We start from the raw sequence: 27,278 nt of genomic DNA, 5'->3' as shown, positions 1-27,278 counted from the left end.
GGGCTAAAATAGTAACATCTTCAGCTAGTCAGCTTAAGAACCTTTCCATCTAAACTGGTTATATGTCTTAAACCTAGAAGTGTATGTTTTATGAGCAGTAGTCAAGAAAAGTGCAACCAAAACAATATTCTTTCGTAAATGAATGCAGTTTTGTTTGTAAAACTTTTTTTTTTTTTAGATATTTAAAACTATTCATACAAATATTTTCTAATATTTGTATTATTTTATAATATATAGTAATGGTGCCTAATTTAGAGATAAATATAGTCTAGTACATGAAAATTCCCTTGAAATACAAAATATTAAAGTTATATTAATACAGTAATAAAGTAATATTATTGAAACAAAATACAGTAGGCTACAGGTGAGGAAAACCAAGATGCAAAAGCCTCTAATTCCGTCTAAAGTTTTTGCATAACATTGTAGCAAGTCTAAAGACTGTTTATGTTCAATATCAGGTGCAATCTTGATGCATGTATTTTCTTTCATGTGTTATGTGTTCTGGTTTTGTGGGACTTTAAGGCGAGGGCTGTTCTTCTGATGAACGAGCCTGCGCAGTTATGCAGGGCGGGGTTGTACAAGAGGAAGTTCCGGAAGATTTGTGTTCGCTGTTCTGTTGTGATGTGAGGCAAGAGCATCGGCCACACAGGTGCTCACGTTAATAAAAGAGCCTTGGGACTATAAAGTGAGTCTGTCATTTTCTCCGATCGCTACACTATTAACATTTTTACCAGGCTCCTATGTAGGTTTCTACCCAAGTACCGTCATTGGGCTGAGGCTGGGATTTAGTGAGTTTGAATTATCTCATTTTTGACAGAGGTTTAGAGACTTTTGCATCGGAGGTCTTCAGTTGTACTTTTTGACTTGTGCGCCGTGTTTTTAGAACGCCGGGTTATGCGCAAGACAAAAACGCAGCGCATTAAAAGAAGTTTAACCAGAGATGGTCTTATTATTATTGTTTTTACCTTTTTTTTTTATTCCAGTGCCCTGCATCTCGCGTTTTTAAGCGTAAAATAAAAACTGTTCTGTGTTAACGGCCAGTTATTCTGCAATCTGTATGATTGCTGGACAAAAATAGAAGGTGATAGATGTATGATAAATAGCCTAACTATTAACTATTAACGATTTACAGTGGCTTCATCAGAACTAGACAAACTGTACCGGAGACTACAACAAAAACAAGATTTTGACAAATTCATGCCTGACCACAAACTCTTTGCACTCGGTTAATGTTATTCAGCACTGACAGGATGGTAAGAAATTTCCTCAGGGGACGAAAGCAACTCTACAACACATCTGTGCAGTTCTCTCTACGTCCACTAGGTGGCTTTAGGTGTCAATGGATCCGGGGAATAACCTCAATGTGAAAACAACAGAATAACGCGGCCTCCGCTTGATGCATGAAATTTAGAAATTGCATAATAAATTGCCTAAACCACAGTGAAAGCTCAGGTACAACATACGTAGATATCACTATTATTATTGAAATCTTCCATTCATAGTAACAGAAAAAGAATGTGTCCAGTGAAGTGAAAGCGTAGCTACACAATGTAAGAATAGATCTTAATACTTGTGAGTGGTTCAAAAAAAAGAGGGGATACACTGATGTAAGCCTTCATAAAGATTTGGGAACAATCTGTTTCCATGTTTGATAATGTTGTTACTGTTACCTAATAACTAAATTACCCTCTAATTCTTTTAGACATACAGTTCACAGTTGGGTTCTGTCATGGCACTGAATGAAAAGGGATTAAGCCATCGAGTGGAATGCAGAAACATAAAAAAGGAATTAGATTTCCTGCTGTTTAAGAGGGCCTAGACTGCACCATTCTGGTTGAGCGGGTTACACAAGAGCCATACAAAACCTCCATGTTAGACATTTAACTTATCATATCAGGGTGAGGATGTGCTTTAGACATAATGCTAGTGCTAATTTGCTGTTTATGGACATTTTATAAGTTTTATTAACTTTATCATTGGTCCTTATTCTGTATGTATACAGTCTCCCCCAAAAGTATTTAACATGCACAGAAAATTGACTGCATTAGATAACAAACATCAAACCATAACAGAATGTTTTGGTGCATAACAGAATTAATCTTGTGTCCAAATTGAGGTATAGTGGTAAATATCAAATGAGAAAAATAAAAACAATCTGTCTGGTGTAATGTGAGAAATGTGATGTAGGAATACTTTTTATAGTTCAAAAACAATGCGATCTCTTATTCCAAGACACTCTGTGATATCCAGCTTTGTTTGTCCAATCAATGGCCAGCACAGTCCACATCATTCAGCAGTAGCTCTCGGAAAACATGGTTGTGCCCTCTGCGGCACACTGGGGTAACGCTGGCACATCCAACCCGTTCAGAACCTGTTTTCGGGCAGAGATGTAGCAGTACGCCTTGCCTTTCTTTGCTCCAGGATGGTAGTGTTGTTGAACGGTCAGGTGGGCGTCTGTTGGTGTTGGGTCTGAGCACAGTTGGCAGCCACTGTCCAGAGGGCACTCTGGAGAGCAGGCTGGGTCATGGTGGCACACAGGACTGGCACCTCCCTGCTGTGTGTTGCTAGCTGTATTACGCTGGTCATCCAAAATGCTTATTCCCAATCTCCATCGCTGCCATTTCTTTTTGATTTCTGACTGCACCTGAAATCAAAGACATGATAGGTAAAATAGCAGTTATGTGAATATATATACAGTGAGGAAAATAAGTATTTGAACACCCTGCTATTTTGCAAGTTCTCCCACTTAGAAATCATGGAGGGGTCTGAAATTGTCATCGTAGGTGCATGTCCACTGTGAGAGACATAATCTAAAAAAAAAAAATCCAGAAATCACAATGTATGATTTTTTAACTATTTATTTGTATGATACAACTGCAAATAAGTATTTGAACACCTGAGAAAATCAATGTTAATATTTGGTACAGTAGCCTTTGTTTGCAATTACAGAGGTCAAACGTTTCCTGTAGTTTTTCACCAGGTTTGCACACACTGCAGGAGGGATTTTGGCCCACTCCTCCACACAGATCTTCTCTAGATCAGTCAGGTTTCTGGGCTGTCGCTGAGAAACACGGAGTTTGAGCTCCCTCCAAAGATTCTCTATTGGGTTTAGGTCTGGAGACCACGCCAGAACCTTGATATGCTTCTTACAGAGCCACTCCTTGGTTATCCTGGCTGTGTGCTTCGGGTCACTGTCATGTTGGAAGACCCAGCCTCGACCCATCTTCAATGCTCTAACTGAGGGAAGGAGGTTGTTCCCCAAAATCTCGCAATACATGGCCCCGGTCATCCTCTCCTTAATACAGTGCAGTCGCCCTGTCCCATGTGCAGAAAAACACCCCCAAAGCATGATGCTACCACCCCCATGCTTCACAGTAGGGATGGTGTTCTTGGGATGGTACTCATCATTCTTCTTCCTCCAAACACGTTTAGTGGAATTATGACCAAAAAGTTCTATTTTCGTCTCATCTGACCACATGACTTTCTCCCATGACTCCTCTGGATCATCCAAATGGTCATTGGCAAACTTAAGACGGGCCTTGACATGTGCTGGTTTAAGCAGGGGAACCTTCCGTGCCATGCATGATTTCAAACCATGACGTCTTAGTGTATTACCAACAGTAACCTTGGAAACGGTGGTCCCAGCTCTTTTCAGGTCATTGACCAGCTCCTCCCGTGTAGTTCTGGGCTGATTTCTCACCTTTCTTAGGATCATTGAGACCCCACGAGGTGAGATCTTGCATGGAGCCCCAGTCCGAGGGAGATTGACAGTCATGTTTAGCTTCTTCCATTTTCTAATGATTGCTCCAACAGTGGACCTTTTTTCACCAAGCTGCTTGGCAATTTCCCCGGAGCCCTTTCCAGCCTTGTGGAGGTGTACAATTTTGTCTCTAGTGTCTTTGGACAGCTCTTTGGTCTTGGCCATGTTAGTAGTTGGATTCTTACTGATTGTATGGGGTGGACAGGTGTCTTTATGCAGCTAACGACCTCAAACAGGTGCATCTAATTTAGGATAATAAATGGAGTGGAAGTGGACATTTTAAAGGCAGACTAACAGGTCTTTGAGGGTAAGAATTCTAGCTGATAGACAGGTGTTCAAATACTTATTTGCAGCTATATCATACAAATAAATAGTTAAAAAATCATATATTGGGATTTTTTTTTTTAGATTATGTCTCTCACAGTGGACATGCACCTACGATGACAATTTCAGACCCCTCCATGATTTCCAAGTGGGAGAACTTGCAAAATAGCTGGGTGTTCAAATACTTATTTTCCTCACTGTAGCATAGGATAGCAGGGTTATTATTGTTAACAAAAACAAATTAACATTTTTTACATTTAAAACATTAACTTAAATAAAAATGATAAAATTAGATACATACTTATTTTATTTCAGCTAGGCTATTTGAGCATTCATAATTTTCATTTAGCTGAAGTACTAAAATACATTTTCTAAAATTAAAACATTATAGACATAGAAAAAACAATTAATGAAAATGACAAAAAACAACAAAATTAGTAAAACGTAAAAATTAAATTGAAAACAATATATAAAAATAAAATCTAATTAAAAATATTAACAAACTATAATAGCAGTTTTTTTATTTAATTTTATTTAAATACATTATTGAGTATACATTAAAAATATGACACTATACAGTATAGAAAAAATATATACCTCTTTATTGACAAAGCAGTATAGTATGGCCACCAGAAAACCCTGTGGGGCAACAGCAACAAATGTGTCAAAATGCATTAACTGTAAGGATATACACTACATTAAAATAGTGCATGGAAAACAAAAAAGTAAGTACACTTGATGATCTAGGCCATGTTGTGACACGGACTGTCTCGCTTGATCCCCTTAGTTGTACCTGAAAGGAATTGAAGAAGAGTTCAAAGAACAGGTTGACATTGCGAAGTACGCCCTCAGTCTGTTCCTCTGTCATCACAGCAAACACCACCTCATGAATCCCTAACAGGGGAATGAGGGTCAGCGTGGACTTGGCTAACCTGAGGGACCAAGAATATTAGACGCAGATTATTCAAAAACACAATCCGGCCCATCTCGCTTCAAAATGTCATCATTGTTTCAGATTTAAAAAAAAAAAAAATCAAAACCTTTTAGGTTTCATAAATGTTTGAAGAGAGACTTCATAGGCAGATAAATTGACAATAGTGAGGCACTGTGGGTGAATCAAGAATCTAATAAGCCTCTATCATTATTACCAAACATATGCTTGTTATATTTCAATACACGTTTTATTCCACTATGGATAAGCAGGATTTAAGCTTAAAGGCTAGAAATACATTCTCTGCTGGGAAAAGAACAGCTCCCTAAAAAATATGCTGCCCTCAAGGCTGACATTTGAAGAAGAGGATGAAACATTCTTCAAAATGGTTGAAACATCAAAAGCTTGCTAAGGCACTTTATGTGACACAGTTCCAGTTTACATAACAGAAATACCGGCTACAAGGAAAAAACAACAGATCAGGTTGTTTTAAATAGCAAATTTGATTACAACAAGCAAAAAACAAACAGACTAACAGATACTGATGAACATAAATTAAATCAAAACACTTCATTATTAAATTAATTTAAAATAACAAGACAAATTCTTACCTAAATTTATAATCTGTATATCTCATCTGATGTGCTTTTAATTTGGAGATGAGGATCTGAATAATCCTTATAAATATGAAAAAGTTCACCTGCAAAATATGATTATTTATATATAATTACATGTGGAATGCTCAATGTAAAGGCACACAAAACGTCTCATTCTGGAGAATGCAGAAAACTGCATAAATTATCCCAACTGAGAGTGCCGGATCCGTTCAAACCAAGCCACAATAATTTCGGAGTGCAGAAAAACATTTCCTCAACACAATCTCAAGAGTGCTCTAGACTGAGTCATCCATGTATAATGCAAGAGTTATTCATATGGTGTGTTCCAGGGTAGTGTTGCACCAGCCATTCGTAAATTCGTTCTTAAATTGGAACGTAAAGTCCACACTAGAGGCTTATTAACTAGCTAGTTTGTAACTAACTCTGTACTCTATTCGGTTGCACCATTTGTTTATAAGGCAGAACAGCTAATAGGTCGTAAGCTCTCCATGCGTAGTCACAAAATGTGACATTTACCCTCAATGATCCAATAGCAGCCTTAAAATACCTAAGTTGCGAATAACATCATGGTTAATATATGTATTTTTTTTATATGTAAATAACATTCAGAAACTGTATTTGAAAATTACATTCATGACATTATATTATTTTAAATGCACAACATGGACCGATGCATATAGAGGAGCGCATTAGGACGGGTTCTTGTTGAAGATCCTCTAACAAAGTAATCTGCACATAATGTTCTCTCTCTTAAATATAAGTACGTGTAAATGTCAGCATTATCATACAGTATATGTCTAAAGAATTGAAGTCTGTTGGGTAAAATAAAAGCTTTTTTGATGCAGTTCAGTCAGTCTGCTATTTTATTCTAACCATTACTCTTGATGGGAGACTTCAGTAAATATTTAGTTAATACGTAGAGCTATGCTTTAACTGGGTTCAATGGTGCAACACAAAAATATTATTTAGGTTAATAAGTGCGCAAGTTGTAACAGTGACCATTTACGTCAAGTTGTCTGCTACAACTTATGCATAGCTGGTGCAACCGGCCCCAGATGACTCAGAACTTGGAATTCTCTCACCTCCCACACAAACATAACCACTGGAACATAGGTCAGAAATCCTACTAGTAAAGACGCAGCAGATCTTTCAGCCCTGACTATGATGAGAAGCACCATTTGTTGTCATTTCCAAGATGGTAGAAACTAACGCAATGTTCCATTAGTTGAAAATTTCAAGTTCTGAGTTATCTGGAACACAGGTCGGAATTGGGAAATTTCCAGTATTCAGTAGAAATAAAAGATCTGTAAGCACATACACTGTAAGCATATGTGAATGACTAGAAATACAATCAGAGAACAAATTCAAATTTTAGACAAAATGAGATAAATACGGAGGAAAACTCACTAAAATTGCCAAAAGGATTGGCGTTCGGATGATCCACCAATATGCCATATTTTCGTTGATCTCCCAGCACCTTGAGAAATGTGTAGGGACATTTGTAATGCTTAACCAAAGTTGCTCTTAATCTTTAACCAAATGAAAGAAATTGCATCAAGACTTCTGGCACATCTTACCTTGTGTTCTCATACAAGTAACGAACAACTATCCAAGGCACCACAAAGAGCACAGGCGTTCCTGTCAGAAAACAAGCAAGACACCTGCATCACATTTGTGCATCTACATTAGCATTTAATTTTTACTTTATTTAAAAAAATTGTTTTTGATTTAATTGTGGTAATTGTTCAAACTCATTCCATGTATGCATTTAAATTTAAATTATATATATATATATATATATATATATATAAAATGGGAAGTTAACATATAGTGTTAATGGGAAGACTAATATATATATATATATATATATATATATATATATATATATATATATATATATATATACATAAATATATATATATATAAATAATGGTTTTTCTAAATTTATTAAATGAAGTATTCCACTTATTTTCATGACAATTGTTTTACAAAAAGAGTAGAATGAGTTTGTTACACACCCCAGCCGATGAAGAGGTACACACAGAAGTAACTGTTCTCTGAGAAGACCATCAGCACCAGCAGGTTGTGAAGATATAGACCTTCTACCAGTAGCCAATAGTAGTTGGCCCCAACACAATACTGCATCAGGACCTGAGCCACACGGCAGCCTGACATCACCTGTGGGAGTTTAATGTGGGTTTACTGGATCAAACAATGTACTTGAATAGTTTTGTAGCAGGAGTGTTTCCTCAAAGGCAAAATTGGATGAAAATAAATCCACAGTACAAAGATAAAACAATGCAAATATTACAAAATATGAAATTAAAAAGTGTATAAATCACATATTTTTCTAAAATGACACTGTCCAACAATGGCACCAGCGGTTAAAGTTACAGCGGGATGCAACGTCTTTCTTGGTTCCCCTCAGCTCAATGACTTTTAACAGACCCCCCCTAAAGTGAGCCATGGGTTTGGTGAGTTTAACTGAGAATGAATGGGGAAAAAGTCATGTGAGAGGAGACAATGCTTCCATTGTGCTTTGATTGGCCTATTACCATGTTCATACTATACAATCTGGATTCATAAATAGGTCTGGACAATTAAATAATGGTGTTAACACTAGAAGTGCCAGAATTCCATAACTACTAAAACTGCCGCAAGCGAGTTTAATTATACATTTATAAATAAATAATATCCGTAGATGTCCTGAACAAAATGACGGAGTAGCCTATGTTTTCATGTTTCCACTGTTCGATCACGCCCGCGCCACACACACACACACACACACACACACACACACACACACACACACACACACACACACACACACACACACACACACACACACACACCATATTCCAGCATTGCAATCTTGACATTGCAGCCTGTTCATTATAGCCATAATAAAATATAATAATAAAATAGTCAACCTAACATATAAAAATTCCACTGCTCTGTTTATATAGTCAGTAGCCTTGTACAATTCGTACCATTTTGCGCATGTGAAGAGGATGATTTTTTCCGTCGATATTGGAACGTGAGTGAAGTACAAAGCCTATAATAAAGAATAGTTTACCATCCAAATACATCGCAATTGTTGAAACATTTTGATTCTAATTAGAGAGTTACGTGAGCCTAACGCCGCTTACTTTCACTTTCGCTTATAAAGTATTTCATTTTGGCTTGTTTATAGTTATTTTTTCATTCTTGTTCTGTTCTGAATATCATTACATTTAAATGATTTGTTGTGGAATATGTTTTGTGTATTTTTTACCACATTTTATTGTTGTGTATTGGTATATGTATAATAATACCGCGAAATTCAGTGCGGTCAATATGACCGTCTATGGCCGAAATAGGTAAATACGTTCATTTGTTTTTTTGCCTTATGTGTAATTTATATGAAAAACATTTTAAATGAAAATACATAGACTTTTAGGAAAAGTCAGGTACCAGCAGGATTTTATTTATTTTTTCAACAAAGTTATTGCAGATATAAAATTCAAAACGGTAAAAAAAAATGACCGCTTTACAACACATCAAAAACAAACTTAAAATGACTTAAAAACATCTTTAATTTTTTTAGTGAGCAATCAGCTTGGTGGAAACCCTTGGTAGGCTACATCTCTGACTGTGGCCAGTGTTTACTGATCTTTGATGATTAGTATTTTGATGACTGATGATACGATAATAAGTTTATTAAAAGACAATTAAAAAACATCAGTTGACAAATAAAATAGACATGAAATCTGAAATTTGTTTATCTAAACTTATTTAGTTTTTATTTTATGATAAATTTAAAGATGCTTAAAAAACACTAACTTAATTAGATTTATACGTTTAATAAATAGAACATTAATTACAATGTTAATATAAAAATACAAAATAGAATAGTATAAGCAATGTTTATTTACACTGCAAAACATTAAGTGTAACTATAACATGAATTTACATTTGATAAAAAAAAATACTGAGGACTTTGCCTCCTCATTCCAGAACAGCAACTGTTTTGCAGCGTGTAATTACTGTAATGTAATTGAGTCAGTACTGTATTTCTGCTTACCTCGTCACTCAGAACGATTGAAACATCTTTGTTGTCCCTGAACTCTGGAGCGTCTTTCATGAGAAGCGCATCTCTCGTGAGGATGGACACAGCTCGCAGGATAAATGAGGCAAACAGGTTGGTGTGGATGTAATTACGTGTGCAACGCAGCTTCCTGCAATATTACACACAAACACATTATGGCTTTTCACACTTGAAATACTTAACTCTGGGTCAATATAAACTGATGTTTCACACTGGAAATTCTTGAATCCTGGATTAACGTTCTTATTTGGAGTGTCAGTGTCATTGGGCAAACAGCACGCAACATGTTTACTTTAAGGCTCTTGCTTTTATGTCTTTTTATTCATCATATTGCAGGATGATGAATTAGGCCAACAGCTTTATATTGTTTTGTTTTTTTCTTCTTCTGTATGCCATGTTCTGCTCACTTTTCTGGAGGAAAGCGGTCACTCACCTGAATATGAGAAGTATGACGAGGGCTAAAGACAGGCTGGCCAGGGACAGAGAGTAACCAACAGTGTACATCACCCTGAAATAGGCCAAGATCATCATCTGACTCTCCTGTGAAGACAGCGAGTGAAAGAATGGCACTACACAGACATAAGCCAATTTAATTCATGTGACTATTCTGAAAGAAAAACCTTCTCAAATGTCTTGTGTGGGATATGAAGGCAAAGCTTCAGAGAAATTCAGACATTTTTCTAACTCTGCCATACTGACAACCACTGAAAGCTGCCTTAGGCAGAGTGTAATGACATCTTTATATTCACGAATCACACTAGCGAGTAATAGCCAATAACTCTGGAAAATAACTCTGCGAGCAGGAGATAAAGTCTCCTTCGCCAGTAAGAAATGAGAGCAGAGCTCTGCAAATGACACTAGTAGGACTGCTTTCCAAGTGCTTTGGTTCATGAAATTACAGAACCGCATAAAAATTCACACAGCGAGTTTCCTATTTTACATAAATTCTCCATACACCACAAATCAAACTGGTTTCTTTCACTGGGAGCTTTTCCAGTCGTTTTGAACAACAACATGTACTCACTAGTGTGATCCATGAAAATAAAGATATCATTACTCTCTGCCTGAGGCGGCTTTCAATGGCTGTCAGCATGGCGGAATTTTAGAACTGACTCCCTTTCAATTCATGAATTGGAATTTTAATGAACTGGCACCACAGGAAGTTAAATTGGAATTTGAACTTGGATGACAGTAAGTTGAATTTACCGAATTACAACTCGCATTCAACAAAGCCACAAAACTAATTTAATTGGTCCAGGATCATTTAAATAATTACATGATTTATTTGACTAATTATGCCTATTTATTTCCTGATCTGCAGATATTTTTCTTTAACCAAGTTCAACAAGATTTTAACTTTATCAAAATGATTTAAAAAAAAAAAGAATATATACTGAATAATATAAAGCATAAATTAGGGAAGCCATATACTTATATATTTGAACATTTTAATTATCTCACCCATAGGGCATATCTATTTAAAAGTTTGGGGTCAGAATTGTTTTTGAAGGAAATTTGTTTTCAACAAAAACATGTATTCAGCAAGGATGCATTAAACTGATTTAAAAGTAATACAGTTTTTTATTTCAAATAAATGCCTTTGAATTTTCTATTCAGAAAAGAATCCTGAAAAAACACAACTGCTTTCAACATTGATAATGATAAGAAATGTTTCTTGAGCAACAAATCAGCATATTGATGATTTCTGAAGGGTCATGTGACACTGTGAAGATTTGAGAAAATTGATAAAGACTGGAAAATTCAGCTTTGCCATCACAGGAATAAATTGACATTTTAAAATATATTAAAATAGACAACAGTTATTTTAAATTGTTTAAATTATATTTAACAATATTACTGTTTTTTTTTTTTTTTTATCAAATAAATGCAGCCTTGGTGAGCAGAAGAAAAAAAAAATTTTCTCACGGAAACATTACATAGAAGGAAAATGCAATCTGCTAAAAACTTCTATAACCCTCAAACCCTATACAGTTGTGGTCAGAATTAATGGCACCCCTGGTAAATATGATCAAAACTGGCTGTAAAAAATAAATCTGCATTGTTTATCCTTTTGATCTTTCATTCAAAAAATGTGCAAAAATCTAACCTTTCATTGAAGTAAAATAATTGAAAGTGGGGGGGGGAATCACATTATGAAATAAATGTTTTTCTCGAAAACATGTTGGCCACAATTATTGGCACCCCTAGAATTTTTTACGAGTAAAATATCTCTGAAGTATATTACCTTTTTTTAGCACACCAGGGTGACTAGGAACATGAAATTGTCTAGCTATGACTTCACAGGAGTTTAAATATGAGGAAACACAAAGGCCAAATTCCCTTAATCATCCATCACAAGGAGTAAAACCAAAGAATATAGTTCTGATGTGCAGCAAACCTACCAGATGTGTTTGGTGCAAACAGGGATAAAAAGTACCCCATGCCTACGGTTAAATACACTGCTGGATCTTATATGTTGTGGGCCTATTTTTTTGCTGGAGGTCCTGGACATCTTGTTCAGATACATGGTATTATGGATTCGATCAAATAGCCTACCAACAGATAAAAAATCAAAACCTGTCTGCCTCTGCTAGAAATCTTATAATGGGCCGTGGTTGGATCTTCCATCAGGACAACGGTCCAAAACAAACATCAAAATCAACACAAAAATGGGTAACTGAGCACAAAATGAAGCTTCTGCAATGACCGTCTCAGTCCCCTAAACTGAACCCTATAGAAAATGAGTGGGGTGAACGGAAGAGAAGAAGCACCAACATGAACTTGTGAATCCGAAGGATCTGGAGAGGTTCTGTATGGAGGAATGGTCTCTGATCTCTTGTCAGGTGTTCTCCAAACTCATCAGGCATTATAGGAGAAAACTCAGAGCTGTTATCTTGGCAAAAATAGATTGCAAAAAGTATTTAATAATAATATATAATTTTTATTTTTATTATAATAAAAAAGAGATAATAATTATGGCCAGCGTGTTTTCGAGAAAAGCATTTATTTCATAATGTGATTTACCCCCCACTTTCAATTCTTTAACTTCAATGAAAGGTTAGATTTTTGTGAATTTTTTGAATGAAAGATCAAAAGGATAAACAATGCGGATTTATTTTTTACAGCCATATTTGATCATATTTACTAGGGGTGCCATTAATTCTGACCACAACCGTATACATGTACATTCATTTTAGGTGATATACATGTCTCTTTACCTGTGCTATCTGCTGGCTGCCATCTGCATTGCATTGTGAGTGGTCTCTCCATGTACGGCTGTGGTTGACAGTGAGCCACTGGCCATCTGGACCACATTCCCGTGACACAAACCCATTACGCACTAAAGAGGACAGTAATGCATAACAAGTCTTCTTTTACTCCAAACATGTCTAGTATTGGAGAGTCTTCTATGAACCTTTTTTATTAATTGAGTGCATGGAAATGACAACCAACAGCATAATTTATGGTAGTCACTCATTCTTATGTTAGTATGTTCTAAATCTGTCTTATGATTTTTACCTGGCAGAAGATAAAATGAGTTTACGATAAACAATAAAAATAATATTTTCACATAAACAAATGGTAAGCTTTAAGATCCTCTTTTTAAAATGAATATGGTGAATGGCATGACATTTATGAAGCAATTTTTTATTTATTTTTTCTGTGCCAACAGGCACTATTATTGGCAGTGGTACCTTGATCATACCAAGGCAGATACCAGGGGCACGGCACTTTCACCGTTGTGTTGGGAACTCCATCTGTCCAACAAGCGTACATATCAAACATGCTTTTGCAAAACAAACCTAATGGAGAAAATAGAGTTAATGTGAATATAAAGGTGATCCAGAGAGGTTTAATAACTTTATATACTCCTGCCAGAGCTTATTTCATATATAAAATTGTATATTTAATTGTTGCATTCCATGTTAGAAGTATAACTAAAATGATCCTTACTGACACTCCTTATGCAAGCAACATTTATATGGCAAGAAATATTCACAACAAATATTTAGAGTGGTTAGTGTGTGTCTGTGTGTTTACTTCTCTTTATATACATAGTAAATCTCAACTAGCTGTTTTCCAGTGTTGATACAGAAACGCACACACACACAGATGGGAAGAGCTAATGCCTACCCGAAGGTGTGGGTTGTGAGCTTATCTTCAAGATGCACTCGTTCCGATACCCGTTCCATTCCTGCACTGTGTCCTTCACCGTCTTCCCACTCACACTCTGAAATAACACATGACACCATGAGGTTACAACTTTCTTAAAACGAAATCAAAATTGGCCTTATTTACTGTCTTAATACATGTTTCTGGTCTTATTGTACACAGCGCTGCATGCAAGAAATTCTGACAGTTTTCCATGTTTTTGCCTTGCAATTAAAATGAACAGAAAAATGTAAAAAAAAAAAATGGTAAAAAAAGTACACAAAAGCACTATAAGGCCATGTGTCCACCAAAGAGTTTTCAATGAGAGCGCCCCATGTTTGAAAACGACAGCAGCGTGATAAGGCGCTGAGCGTCTATTTCATGCTGAGCGCTTGGCTTTTTTTTCCCGTCTGGTTGCCGAGAGTTGAAAATTTTCAACACTGGGAAAAACGCAGCGCTCATCACTGTCACTTTTTACCCAGCCATTCAATCACAATGGAAGGGCAGGACAAACACCACACCTATCAACTGTCCTCTCTTTCTATGTGGTTCAGCCATATTTTCATCCAAATCAAGGGACAGAGCAAGTACTTTACATTGTGTCAACATTTTTATATTCAGAAACAAACTATCTGCGAATTCAGAAACTAGTAACACTTCCGCGGATTTTCCATAGCGCTATCGAGCAGCTGGCTAAAAATATTTTGGTGGACACACAGCCTAAAAGTAATATAAGTAGGCCTATAGTATTGCAGGCCATATGAGAGCTTTATGGAAAACACACACTCAAACAGAATTAATGTATTTTTAGGAACTATTCCTTCAAAATGAACATTTAGAAATGCATTAACAACAAGCTATTAGTTTTTGCTGCAAAATGTATATGTTGATCATTACCTCAGCTCTGCACAAGATGGACAGAGTGAGGAGGAAGATGGTGGAGGTGCTCTTCATCACTGAAACAGGTACCAGGGGCCAGACATCTTAGAGCTGGGCCCTCATCCAACCAGAACCAGAGCAGGCCATTCTTTCAGACCTGTACGCCACCAGCTGCGCCCTTCAGGACCGAAACATATAGGTGTTTGGTGTTTTAAGCCCCCAACGGCGCCTTCCAGGCAGCGAGGAGATGAGTAGGTTTAAGGTTGAGGGTAGGGTTAGCTGCCTCTAAGGAGCCATTGGGGGCTTAAAACACCATCGAGCGAAACATATAGCAGAGAATTAATAACCAGATGGCTTCAAGCTCTTGAACTTCCAATCTCTGTCTGTCTACACTTTATGTGGTCTTATTAAATCCTTAACACAAGAAAGTACTCATGTGGCCAAAACCTACTTTAACTTCAACCTGAATACTGCTCGATTCTGTCCTTCCCCTCACATCTACATATACTGTATGTACTCCAGTCTTTATATAGTCATACAAATTTAGTCATTATACAGAAACAGAAATCTGCCTATTAAAATTAATTAAATACATGAATACATAATTGTAATTAAAACACTGTTAAATGTAATCTTGTACAAACCTCAATATAAATACGAACATATATGTATTTATATATATTTTAGTTATTTAAATTTATAGAATTAGTATAGAACTTGAAAATAGTATAGAATTTAATATTAATAATTATCCGTTTATTAGACCATCCCAACTAAAATATGTCTGGGGAAACAGTAAAACATTAAATACAAAAACAAACTATAAAAAATGCATAAAAGATTAAAATAACCATTTACTTTTAGTCAGAATTGGTTGACTGAATAGGTTGCCTTTCAGCAGTCAATATAATCCAGACGCTGTTGCTAAATCTCAATTTAAATCGATAATGGTTCAAGGAGGAAGGTCATTTGATCTCCAAAAGAACACTTGACTGAAGTCTCTTCAAGCGTGCCTGAAAGGAGGAAACAGTATGCTTAATCGAGATGATGTGTAAATAAATGAGTGTCCTGCTAAATCATGTATGATCAGGTAGATGTTGAATAATTTAGTTGTTTTTGTGCTAAACAGGCTGAAAAGTGCTGAGGGTATAAACACAACACACATGGAGGAAATTCCAGAAGAGGACATCCATGTAGTCACTCTAATCACATTTCTAGGGGAATAGAAACAGTTTACTCCATCTATTTCCCTTGAACTCACCTGTAATTTCAATAATTCAACAAAAAGGGGACAACTTTGACCTTGAGTGCAGTCTGTAGAGTCTTAATGCTTGAGTTGATAATTATGATTATATAATTAGTTTAGTTCATTACATAAACATGGAAAATGGTAATATTTCCTTTAAAAAGTTTCCCTAAATAGTGGTACACTGAAGCAGTAGTTTTCAACTGATTTTGTTATTAAAAAAAATAAAAAATAAAAAAAAATCAATCATTTTATTATTTAATTATTTTTTACAAAACTATTTGCATGAAATAAACTGAATAGAACAAATGTTACAGAATAGAACCGAGAACAATTTATTGCAAATATTTTGACACAATCCATATTTAACCATGTTTGTAACCATTTCTAGCAATTTGTGTCAAAATACAGTAATATCAACAACAAAACATGCAGGAAGTCTTTTCTCCGCCCTTTTAAATGCTGTTGCCTATTTTAGTAAATAGTTGGATTTTATCTTAACTGCATTTAGCATTGTATTCCCCTGTTGTCTTATGACCAGGACTAGATGTTCGAGTCAACACCTCATTAAAGTATCGTCAGCAGATCTCATCAGCCTTTATTTATGTAATGATTGTGTTGTCATGTTACCATGATCTGGGCACATTTTTAAACAAATAAGTAATTTCTAAATGGGGTGTGCTCCATGACTCTTAGAAAGAGTATGCAATAATTTACCCTGAAGGCCAGAAACCAATTCTGCAATGTTTATATTGCCTCACCTTAAAGGTTGTTTTGATTAATTCAGAGTATACTTAACCCAGGATATACACTTGTGCCCCAGACAAAAATATAATTACACAAAACAATGGACACAGGAGAAAACACTAGCCTAGGTAAAAAGTGATTTAGTTAATTGAATTAATTTACTTGTAACACACTTGAGCCCTGTTTGGACGGGACTAGTCCAAATCTGTTTCACAGATGTACTTTGAATCCTGTCCAAATCGGCCAAGTCTGTGTTTTTCCACATACAACCTCTCAAAAAATTCTAGCACAAATTACCTACTGTTTTTCGGCAAACTCAACAGTCCTATGAGAAATCTAATCTAGAAATTTAAAAGGTATATACAATTAAAAAAATATAAAAAATCTCCAAAAAAATTATAAAAATTAACCCATTTGTGCCAAAATTTTTCTGAATGGTTTCATGCATATAATCGTGTTAATAGTGTCCTATGTGAACATGTTCTGCATTTATTTTCCCCAGGTTTTTTTTTCTTTCTTGAAAATCATATTTGAATGTGCGGCAACTATAGTTGCCGGTGGGCAAATATGTTGTATGCACCCCCTCAATGTAAAATATGAATAGGAGAACATTTGGCATTTATCTCAAAATAACTGCTTTCAACAGATCAATCTTTATTCATAAACACATTTATTATGTATAAAAGTCGAAGAACATTTGATGTAAACCCAAAAAACTGCATCTAGCTTATAATCTCTTGAATATGAAAACACAACAAACAACAAATCCATTTGCCTTAACCATTGTGCGCTGTTCAAGGTCTTTTTGACCCACATTTCTAACTTTCATTCATGGGAATAACATGGATAATTTGACATGGTTTAGTGTAAGATTTTTGCCCATCTTTTGGAAAATGCTGTTTTAAAAGTAACAAATTATCACTTTAACCAGTAGATGGCTGCAGAACTTGCTATTTGACTAACTGAAAGACATCTTTTCACAAGTTTTTCCAGTTGTATTCATATCTACATATTATGAAATCACAATTATAATAATAAAAGTTACTTTTTGTCAAAGTTTAGGCACTTTTTGTACTGGAAAAAAAAAATCCTGTTATATTATGATTAGAATCAAATGAATTTCATCAATGGACAAAATTCATCCTCAAAATCAGAAACAACACAGAACACACATAGACAGAAATGAATTGGCACACTTTAAATTTGTAGAATTATATGAAAAACAGATGTTTGAAATAAATGATAAACTCTAAAAACTCCAACTTTTCACTTTGTAACATCCTGATCAGGTTTGATTCTAATCATAATGTAACATTATTGAAAAACTAATTTTTTATTTTTTCAGTACAAAAACTGCTAAACTTTGACAAAAAGTAACTTTTATTGTTATAATTGTGATTTTATTATATGTAGATATGAATCTAACTGGAAAAACTTGTGAAAAGAAGTCTTTTAGTTTGAAACTTTTAGTAGGCTACGTTAAGAGCTCTGCAGTATGGAAGCTTGTTTCCGCCACAGAATAAAACATTTTAAGAGATAATTGCGACTTTTTATCTCACAATTGCGAGTTTACATCTCGCAATTCTGACTTTATTTCTCAGAATTTCGAGATATAAAGTCAGAATGGCGTGAAATAAAGTCGCAATTGCGTATTATAAAGTCAGAATTGCGTGTTATAAAGTCAGAATTGCGAGATATAAAGTCAGAATTCTGACTTTTTTTCTCACAACTGCGACTTTATATCACGCAATTCTGACTTTATAATACGCAATTGGGAGATATAAAGTCAGAATTGCATGATATAAAGTCACAATTGCGTGTTTAAACTATTCTGAGGTAAAAAAAAAAAAAAGTGTAGTTGTAGTTACTATAGTTGCCGCTTGGACTTTTGACTAAGTATACAAAAAACTATAGATCTCTTGTAAGATTTGTTTTGTTTGGATGATTCTAGAGACCTTCATGATTATGTAGATATATATATGTAAACAAAAAATACTTTTTAGTAACATGAAAATGACCTTTCTTTTGGAGGGTTTGCCTTCGCCATGCTTCCTAGAATTAGGGCTCGGAAGTTGACAGCCTCATGTGACAGGGAGGAAGTGAATACCTTTTTTTTTTTCTTGAAATCCTTTATTTGGTTGTTTGCTTGCATGTCATTGAGAAATAAAACATGGACAACATCTAGAAAAATACTTACAAAAGGAAATTAACAACTATGCATTGCGGCAACTATTGCCGGTGGGCTTAATGGGTTAAATGATATAAGCTTTCTGGACACACTTTGAGTCATTTTGTCCTGTGAGGGAAGTTTTTGTTACAGAATGGGAGGAGAGGATGAGGGTTAAAGTCTGCTCACCAAGGTTGCATTTATTTGATCAAAAATATGGTAAATTTTTTTTTATTTTATGTTATTTATTCCTGTTATTTTCTTAAGAATGACATTTATTTTGTAACAATGTAAAATCTTTACTGTCACTTTTGATCAATTCATCCTTGCTGAATTAAATTGTTAATTTCTTCTTTTTTTTTAATCTTACTGACCCTAAACTTTTGAACAGTTGTGCAGAAACATTTTTTTTTGAACATTTCTGTTACTTGTATGTTATTGTCAAAAATTCCACCAGTCCATACTGTAAAAAAATATTGTAATTTTAGCTGTAAAACACTGAAAAAAATGTGACAGTAAAAACCTGTTAATTGGTTAACGGTAAGTTCCCGTACAGAGGAAACTGTAATAGATCTAACCTTACATTTTGAGCAATTGTACAGTAAAATACTGTTAAATGTGCCACTTTTGGAAGTAAAAAGAAGAAATCATTTAATAATTTACAGTGAAAAAACGTAAACATTCCCAGAATTCCTTTTATGACACTTGTACATTAGGGTTTTATGTTACATTGTGTTGTTAAATAAATGTTTATTCCATTATTTTAGTGTTATCATTGTGTTATCATTATGTGTCTTGTGTTTGTGTGTATGTGTATGTGCACCTTCTATATTTCAGTATTTACCTCAGCTTGTGGAAAATCGGCTTGTGATTAACTTTGATTCATCATGTGTTTTTTCTCTTTGCCATCTGTGTTATGTCAATATATGTAAAAAGTACAAAACAGATTTTAGTAGCAGTGTTACCAATTGCTAATTCAGCAGGAAAGGGCTGTTGGATTTACCGGTTTAAAATTAAATCTTTCTTTTTTTCTTCTTTTTTTTTTTACAGTGTGCACCATAAAGTAACTTGTGTGACATCAACTATTTCATATATAGGAGTAAGAATGAGCTTCAATTAGGACCAGACTTTGTCTGTCCATGCAAAACTATGATTAATGTAACCATTATTTTGTAGGGAAACTTTAATGATTGTTTGCTGACATGAGACATTTCAATGCAATTTCAGGAAAGCAACAGTACATCTTGGTTTTACACATCACTAAAAATTCAACCCAAATAGAATCTGGGTTCAAAATCTGGGATCAGTCCTGCACTTTTCTTAATGCTTGAGAGAAACAGAAATTGAAAAGATTTTTTCAGAGTAATATAGCTGATGTTTCAGGCAGTCCTGCACTCAGAGACCTCCACACACTAACAGTGTGTCACTAATAACAAGTGCAACACCAACTAAACTTTAAAAGCAGCAGCAACATTAATGACGGCTATTTACTTGTTTACACAACTCATCTTCCAATCTGACCTTTAATGCACCAGACATCATTTATTATTACCCAGGTAAGTGGACTACGTATCCTACAGTCTACTGTGGCATCTAACCAAGACCATTACCGTGTGTGTGTGTGTGTGTGTCTGGGGGGGGCATGAGAACGATAGAAGTTCTACTTCTAATTGTAATTGTGATAATCAATTGAAACTATTTATAAATAATACTATATTTTAAAATATGCACACATTCACTCTTATTTGTATGTCTAATAAGTTGAAAATGCAACATTTCTTGTCTTGTCACATTCAGTTATGAATTAGCCTACATGTTTGCATATTTTGATATACAAGACAGCGAAATTTTATATCAAAAAGTAGTTTGCATCACTATATCTTAGGTGGTTTAACATTTATGTGAACAGTAAGGCCCGCCTTCTTTAATTTGATTGGCCATCTCAGTCATTTTGACGAGCGCTGTTAGACCACTGAGGCAGTTTAGCCTAAAAATTTAACTTTCAAAAAAATTTAGTCATCATAACAATATGCACTTTTAATGAATTTTTAAAGGGTTACATCATACTTCCTTTAAAAAAAATATATATACTTAAGTTCAGTTTATTAAGTGTACTTAAGTTCAAGTGTACTAAGACTAATATCAAAGTAGAAGCTTATAAGTGTACTATTTCAATAGACTACTTGGGATTGGGACTAAATTGGCCTAAAAAAGTATACTTTTAAGTATACTTTAAGTGTAAACTAGTTTACAACTACGTTTTTTGTTTGTACTGCAACTATAATACAAATAAACTTATAGGTATACTGTTTACAAGTTAAATACCTGTAGCACATTTTTTAGTTCTCCACAAGAATTTTATTTTATTTTTTAAATAGCCAGCCATCGCCAGCATTTTTGATAATTTTCACAAAACTTTCATGGCCCCCAAAATATATGTTGTATGAATATCTGAACATGATCAAAATAAATAACAGACCATCTGCTTTTAAACAACAACAAAAAACATTTTATTCTAGCATTTTTATCAACACTTGAATGTGGGTAAAAGCAACATTTTTAACAAAAAGCTATCTGAAAATATTTTTTGTCAAAGACTTTGACCAGATCAGATTCAGAATGATGATGAAAACCTAGATATATATAGACAGATTTCACATTCCAAACATAATAGATCACTTCCATCAACAGCATCACAGCTTGCACAGAAGAGGCTTCCATGGACGACATTTCATTCAGTGTAACATTATGCATTTTTGATTTATATGCTGTTTAATCTTTGATGGTTGTGTTATTTTACATGTGCATAAGCAATGCTTCTATCGCTTGTTTCTGCATCTTCATCTGTGTTTTGTAATGGAGATTCCAGAAGATGCGTAATATCGCCCTCTACGGTATAACAGTGAAAAAATGTATTGCCGGAAAATTCTGTCAATGGCGGGGAAAGAATTACATGTATGTAGATTTGAAGTGTACCAGCTGACTAAACAAAAATTCAGATACTCCGAATTTAGAACATATCTGTTTTCTTTATAAATAAATATTTTCAAACAATATTTTATAAGACAGTAATTTAATAGCTTTAAAACATATTTAATAGGCTACCGAATCAAAAGACTAAACACAACTACAAGGCAAGCCAGGTATACTTAGAATACTTAATTATACATTTAATATATCTGGATAAAAAGATTGAGAACAAGTATATGGCAAAAATACTTAAGACTTTTTTGTCAGCATAAATCAAGTATACTTAAGTGTAATTTGAAGTATATTTCTGAGAAGTACATAAAAAGTAGACTGAAAAAAGTATACTTGCTAATTTTTTATTTAAAACACTTGAATATACTCAATTTTTTGTAAGGGTTACCCTATCAATAGTGTGCAGCATCGTATTTCTGTCAATTAATGTGCACAAATAGGTAATACTGTGAAGTTCACAGTTGTTTGCAAAGGGTATACTTTTGTTGGCACTGTGGTTCACCCAGCGCAGAAATGATAGCCATTGCTTTAGATCCCTGGCTAGTTTGATTTAGATGATGCTTTCTTAGTTCAACAAGCCAGATATGTTAGAACTGTTGTTCTCCACTCTGAGGAATGCAGAATGGGCATATTTGGAAATCTATGAAAGCACTGAAACACAGGTCCTCCTTGCACTTAATTTAATGGCATACACTCTCTGTTCAAAGCAGCTTGTTTAACATTTCTATACTACATCTTTCAAAGCCATGAAGATCAAAAATGGTTTTCCCAAAACCAGTCCCAAAGTTAGAAGGGTCAAAGACGATAAAAGCGGGGGTTCCATTAGCTGTATCAGTTTATTTATTTCTATAGGACTGTAATGTATCCTCAGTGCAGTCCGTTCTTTAGAGATTGATTCAGAATGACTCAAATCAAATGTTTTTTGTTTTAAAAACTGGAATTGGCAATAAGTCCACAAAGAGTAGAATATCAAACTTAAAAAATAATTTTTTAGCATTATTTAAGATAAGATTGTGTATGAGGTTACCATGACCTCAAGGCTAGATTATTGTAATGCTCTTATGGGTGGTTGCCCTGCACGCTTAATAAACAAACTACAGCTAGTTCAAAACGCAGCAGTTCAAGTTCTTACCAGAACCAGGAAGTATGACCATATTAGCCCGGTTCTGTCAACACTGCATTGGCTGCCTATTAAACATCGCATAAAGTTTTAAAATATTGCTGATTTCTTACAAAGCACTAAATGGTTTAGCTCCGCAGTACTTGAGCGAGCTCTTAACGCATTATAGTCCTTCACGTCTATTGCGATCTCAAAATTCCGGCCAGTTGACAATACCTAGAATATCAAAATCGACTGCTGGCGGTAGATCCTTTTCCTATTTAGCACCAAAACTTTGGAACAGTCTTCCTACCATTGTCCGGGAAGCAGACACACTCTGTCAGTTCAAAGCCAGATTAAAGACACATCTCTTTGACCTAGCATTCACATAATACATTATAGACTTCTATAATTCAATGTTAGGCTGCATAGATTAGATCAGCCGGAACCGGGAACACTTCCCATAAATCCTGATGTACTCGTTACATCATAAGAAGAATGGCATCTACGCTAATTTTAGTGTCTTTGTTTATCCCAAGGTTTTCCCGCAGCCTGCCGGATCCAGGCCGTATCCAGATCTGACGAAGGACCTTCACCTGGACCCGATGTCAACGCAGTGCTGAAGTGCCAACTAGTCTCTCCCTATGGAGGATCCCTTTACCACTGTACAGATAAAGCGTTGTCGGGAAATTGGTTTCGCATACCTACCCCGAAGTGACAAAATAAAATAAAATTCTGTATCAAAATTTATAAGGAAAGACCAGTACTTTGTTTAGGCTTGGTTTGTAGGGAATTACAAACCTGCGCACATATATTCAAACGCACATAACTATAGAACCAATTCTTAATGCGCATGTGAACGCCATCAGCGTTTCTCACAGGTTCGTGTTTAAAGTCTGTGTAGAGAGAATGGTGTCGTCTTAGCGGCCCCTAATTTAATAACAAATGATCGTTGCGACGGAAGCGAATCAATCAAAAATAACTTTAGCTGAAAAATAACTTTATTAAAGAACTGCTATAAAGCCAAAACAATCTCTGTTACCATAAATTATACGTTTATCTCTGTAAAGCTGCTTTGAAACAATCTACATTGTTAAAAGCGCTATATAAATGAGGATGACTTGAGCACAACTGAAGATTCCTCAATTTAGTGTAATACAAAAAAAGTTCTGTGAAATAAGGCTACATATAATAATAGTATAGTGACTTGACTTTATTTGCATTTAAAACAATAAATAGTACGTACCAATCCAATCTCATAAGAAAACTTAAATAATTTACGTTTCATTTGAATTTGTAAAAATGTATTCGATTGATTTTTTTTTTTTTAAAGCATAAAGGGCCCACCCATAAACCGAACCCTCAGTGGGACATAAGCAGATCCTACAAAAACAATGTTCATACAAATTCGCCACCAAACTATTTTACCAAAATGTAAAATAAAAAGGAATTGCCATGAGAGTGTGTTGGTAAGTAAGTAAGTTACTCTGAGACACATCCCAAATATCCAAGTCCTCCATCCTTATACATGCCTCTACTTTTACACCAAAAACAATAATTTCCAAACTCATCAATTTGTTTTGTGCTCCTGAAATTAGTAGTTTGATTTCCTATAATGATTCAGATTAGTATTACAATCTGAATCATAGGAAATCAAACTACTAATTTCAGGAGCACAAAACAAATTGATGAGTTTGGAAATTATTGTTTTTGGTGTAAAAGTAGAGTTTGCCCTAGGCAAAACGCAGTACCCAAACAAACACTAAAGCAAATAAAAATATATTTAAAGTATATTATATAAAAAATAATATATTTTATAATTACATTTTTATTGTTTTAATATCAAATTTCCTTTTCTCTCCTTTCTCTGCCTTTGTAGGGAAGAACACATGAAAAATCACCTCAACTTCACCTGATTTTATTTTAAATTAAATTCTCTCATTTTAAATGAGAAAATCATGTTTCAGATTCTTTTGTGGCATGTTCCTTATTTCTAACTGAGGATATGGTGGAAACTCAGTTATCCAGAACAATCATGTGTCAGATTCATTTCTGGCATGTTCCTTATTTCTAATTGAGGATATGGTGGAAACTCAGTGATCCAGAACAATGCAATATTATTCCATGATAAACTGCATTGCACTGCACATCCACTCACAACATTGCACAAGAGTAAACAAAATCATCTGAGAATGTACAGTCTCATAACAACTTTCATTAGTTTCTATTTTAGGTAAATGCAAACGCAAGATCCTCCTCTGTAGACCCACAGCTGTATAGGAACATTATTGTATGTTCAGGATCAGTCTGGCATATCCAAATGCAAAGCAAGACGATCAGAATAGCACCACTGTACGATCCAGGAATAAATGCTGATGCTGGTTTCGAGAAACGTGAACATAAAGTAAGGAGCATAAATTCCTTTACTAGTAGAAGGAACGAGATTTGAAAACAGGGTGAATAATCAAATAGAACAAGAGACAGGTCTTTCCATGAACTGTCATGACAAACAGAAAATTCTGCAAACCAAATCATGGATACAAATTGATACATCTCAAATCAAGCAAGTAAAGCTGGCAGACACAAGTAAGGTATGCATGATCTGAAAAAACAATCAATGATAGTCTGAGAAACTGAACTCTTGACTGAGTGAGCTGTGAGCATATTAACTGCTTTCACTTTAGAGTGGAAAACTTTCACATGAACACACACATAGTCCTATTAACGATTATGACGAAGTGTTGAAAAACATTAGCACTGTGTATTTTTCTGCTGCGGTGCCAAGGCCATCTCCTTTTAACTCAGCTCATATAAATGGGTTCATATTTGCACACAAGAATTGGTAATAACCGTAACCATAAAGTACTACATCACAATTCATTTTCATTCATTCACTTTTTAAATTTCATATCCCTTGTAATAATTCATGCATTATTTTTTTTAATTAACCCATTAGACATTTTAGATAAAACCACATTGTTCTTCAAAGTCAACATTTGCCACATACAACCATAAGTTTTACTAAATGATTTCAGATGTTATAAATGTTTAAGTTGCACTGGTTATTTATTTATTTTATTTTTTTGTGTTTTTTTAATTTTAATAGCACATTGTATTGCAATAAAGTCTGTCTTCTTCATCGTTTTATGTTCATCCAAAACCATTGTGCTGTGTATAAATATTACCACTGAAAATTTGAGAAAGTGTTTATATGTAGGCTACCACAGACATTCATTTGAAGTGACATCGTTTCCTTGCAGCTGACATATTTGGCTTATATTAAAATAGCCTACATTTTATAAAGCCTTGTTATGGACAATATATAGAGCCGGTCAGAGAGAGAGAACGAGAAAAGTCGTGTTGCCCGCTGTTGAGACATGTTCGTTGGGCTTTTCTCAAGACAGTCCCACCTTCTTTAGTTTCACTTGCACGCCGGTTAATGATTTTAAACTCAAAAAGACTTTAATGGGCTGAACGCCAAACAAAACAGATGATGAAATTGATTAATATGATAGACTATCTAAAATCAAATTATAACCAATTGAATCACACCCATTACATTTATGACCATTTGGTTAAAACTCCCTCAACCGCGTCTAATGGCACATCACCTTGTTGTTATAAACATCTTTGGTAGGCTATAAAATACACTTAAGAGCACGGTTACATTAATTCAATAGGCTACGTCAAGCAATGGCAGTTCTTCTCTGATTAATAATAATTCATAATCTGCTAAATACCACAACACAGACAGAATTAGCCCGACAGTAACTTGTCAAGTCAAGCATATTGACAACCTAAATTAATTTGCAAATGAAAAGCGCGCCATGGTCAGGAACCCTGCACAACAGCATGAGAATCAATTTACCCATTTGCAGAGAAAATATTTTATCACTCAGGTTAAAAAAAGAGAATCGTTTTAAAAAGCTATAGATAGTGTCCATATAGGCTATTAAGCATATAGTTACAGAACATGGTATAGACACACATAACACAATTTCACTAGTATTAAATATTCAACGTCCTACCGTTCAGAGAAACATGTTTTTGGATAATAAGAAATGTTCTTTGAATTCCTTTGGTCGTGTTGAAATGGTGCTGTTAGCCAACCCAATTTCCTTAGTAAATGAGAAAAGTTGTGATGCTTGGCTTCTGGGCGAAATGAATCATTCTAGAAGTCAAAAGTCAGAAGAAATGAAACTGCGCTTCCACACGTTCATCACATTGACAGTATGAGAGCGCGCGCACAACACAACGTGTGGACGCGCGTCACCTACCAAACACAGT

General features: G+C 34.9%; 1 protein-coding gene across 3 annotated transcripts; it reads right to left on the bottom strand.

The window, feature by feature from the left end:
* Positions 1-250: 250 nt before the first annotated feature.
* On the bottom strand, positions 251-27,278 carry gipr (gastric inhibitory polypeptide receptor). Of its 3 annotated transcripts, XM_084127554.1 has the most exons (15): positions 27,020-27,275; positions 15,609-15,763; positions 14,769-14,928; positions 13,854-13,950; positions 13,415-13,522; positions 12,938-13,059; positions 10,153-10,259; positions 9,696-9,849; positions 7,651-7,810; positions 7,210-7,270; positions 7,040-7,109; positions 5,627-5,715; positions 4,878-5,016; positions 4,682-4,723; positions 251-2,644 (listed from the first exon to the last, which is right to left on the bottom strand). In XM_084127554.1, the coding sequence occupies exons 3-15, from the start codon at positions 14,823-14,825 to the stop codon at positions 2,291-2,293; spliced, it is 1,560 nt and encodes a 519-aa protein (XP_083983680.1). In that variant the 5' UTR covers positions 14,826-14,928; positions 15,609-15,763; positions 27,020-27,275; the 3' UTR covers positions 251-2,290. The 3 variants fall into 3 exon arrangements, with proteins under 3 accessions (XP_083983680.1, XP_083983679.1, XP_083983681.1); XM_084127553.1 differs by lacking the exon at positions 15,609-15,763 and having other exon boundaries at positions 27,020-27,278; XM_084127555.1 differs by lacking the exons at positions 5,627-5,715; positions 7,040-7,109; positions 15,609-15,763 and having other exon boundaries at positions 27,020-27,237.

The sequence above is a fragment of the Abramis brama genome (genome assembly GCF_963993115.1).
Source record: "Abramis brama genome assembly, chromosome: 10".
Lineage (NCBI taxonomy): Eukaryota > Metazoa > Chordata > Actinopteri > Cypriniformes > Leuciscidae > Abramis > Abramis brama.
This window is presented reverse-complemented; position numbering and strand designations above follow the sequence as displayed.

Coding starts and splice junctions, on each gene's coding strand:
- gipr (XM_084127553.1), bottom strand. CDS start 14,825: ATGAAGAGCACCTCCACCATCTTCCTCCTCACTCTGTCCATCTTGTGC. Junction 13,523..13,853: donor CTCACAACCCACACCTTCGG/GTAGGCATTAGC, acceptor TTTCTCCATTAG/GTTTGTTTTGCAAAAGCATG. Junction 5,017..5,626: donor TATACAGATTATAAATTTAG/GTAAGAATTTGT, acceptor TTGGTCCCTCAG/GTTAGCCAAGTCCACGCTGA.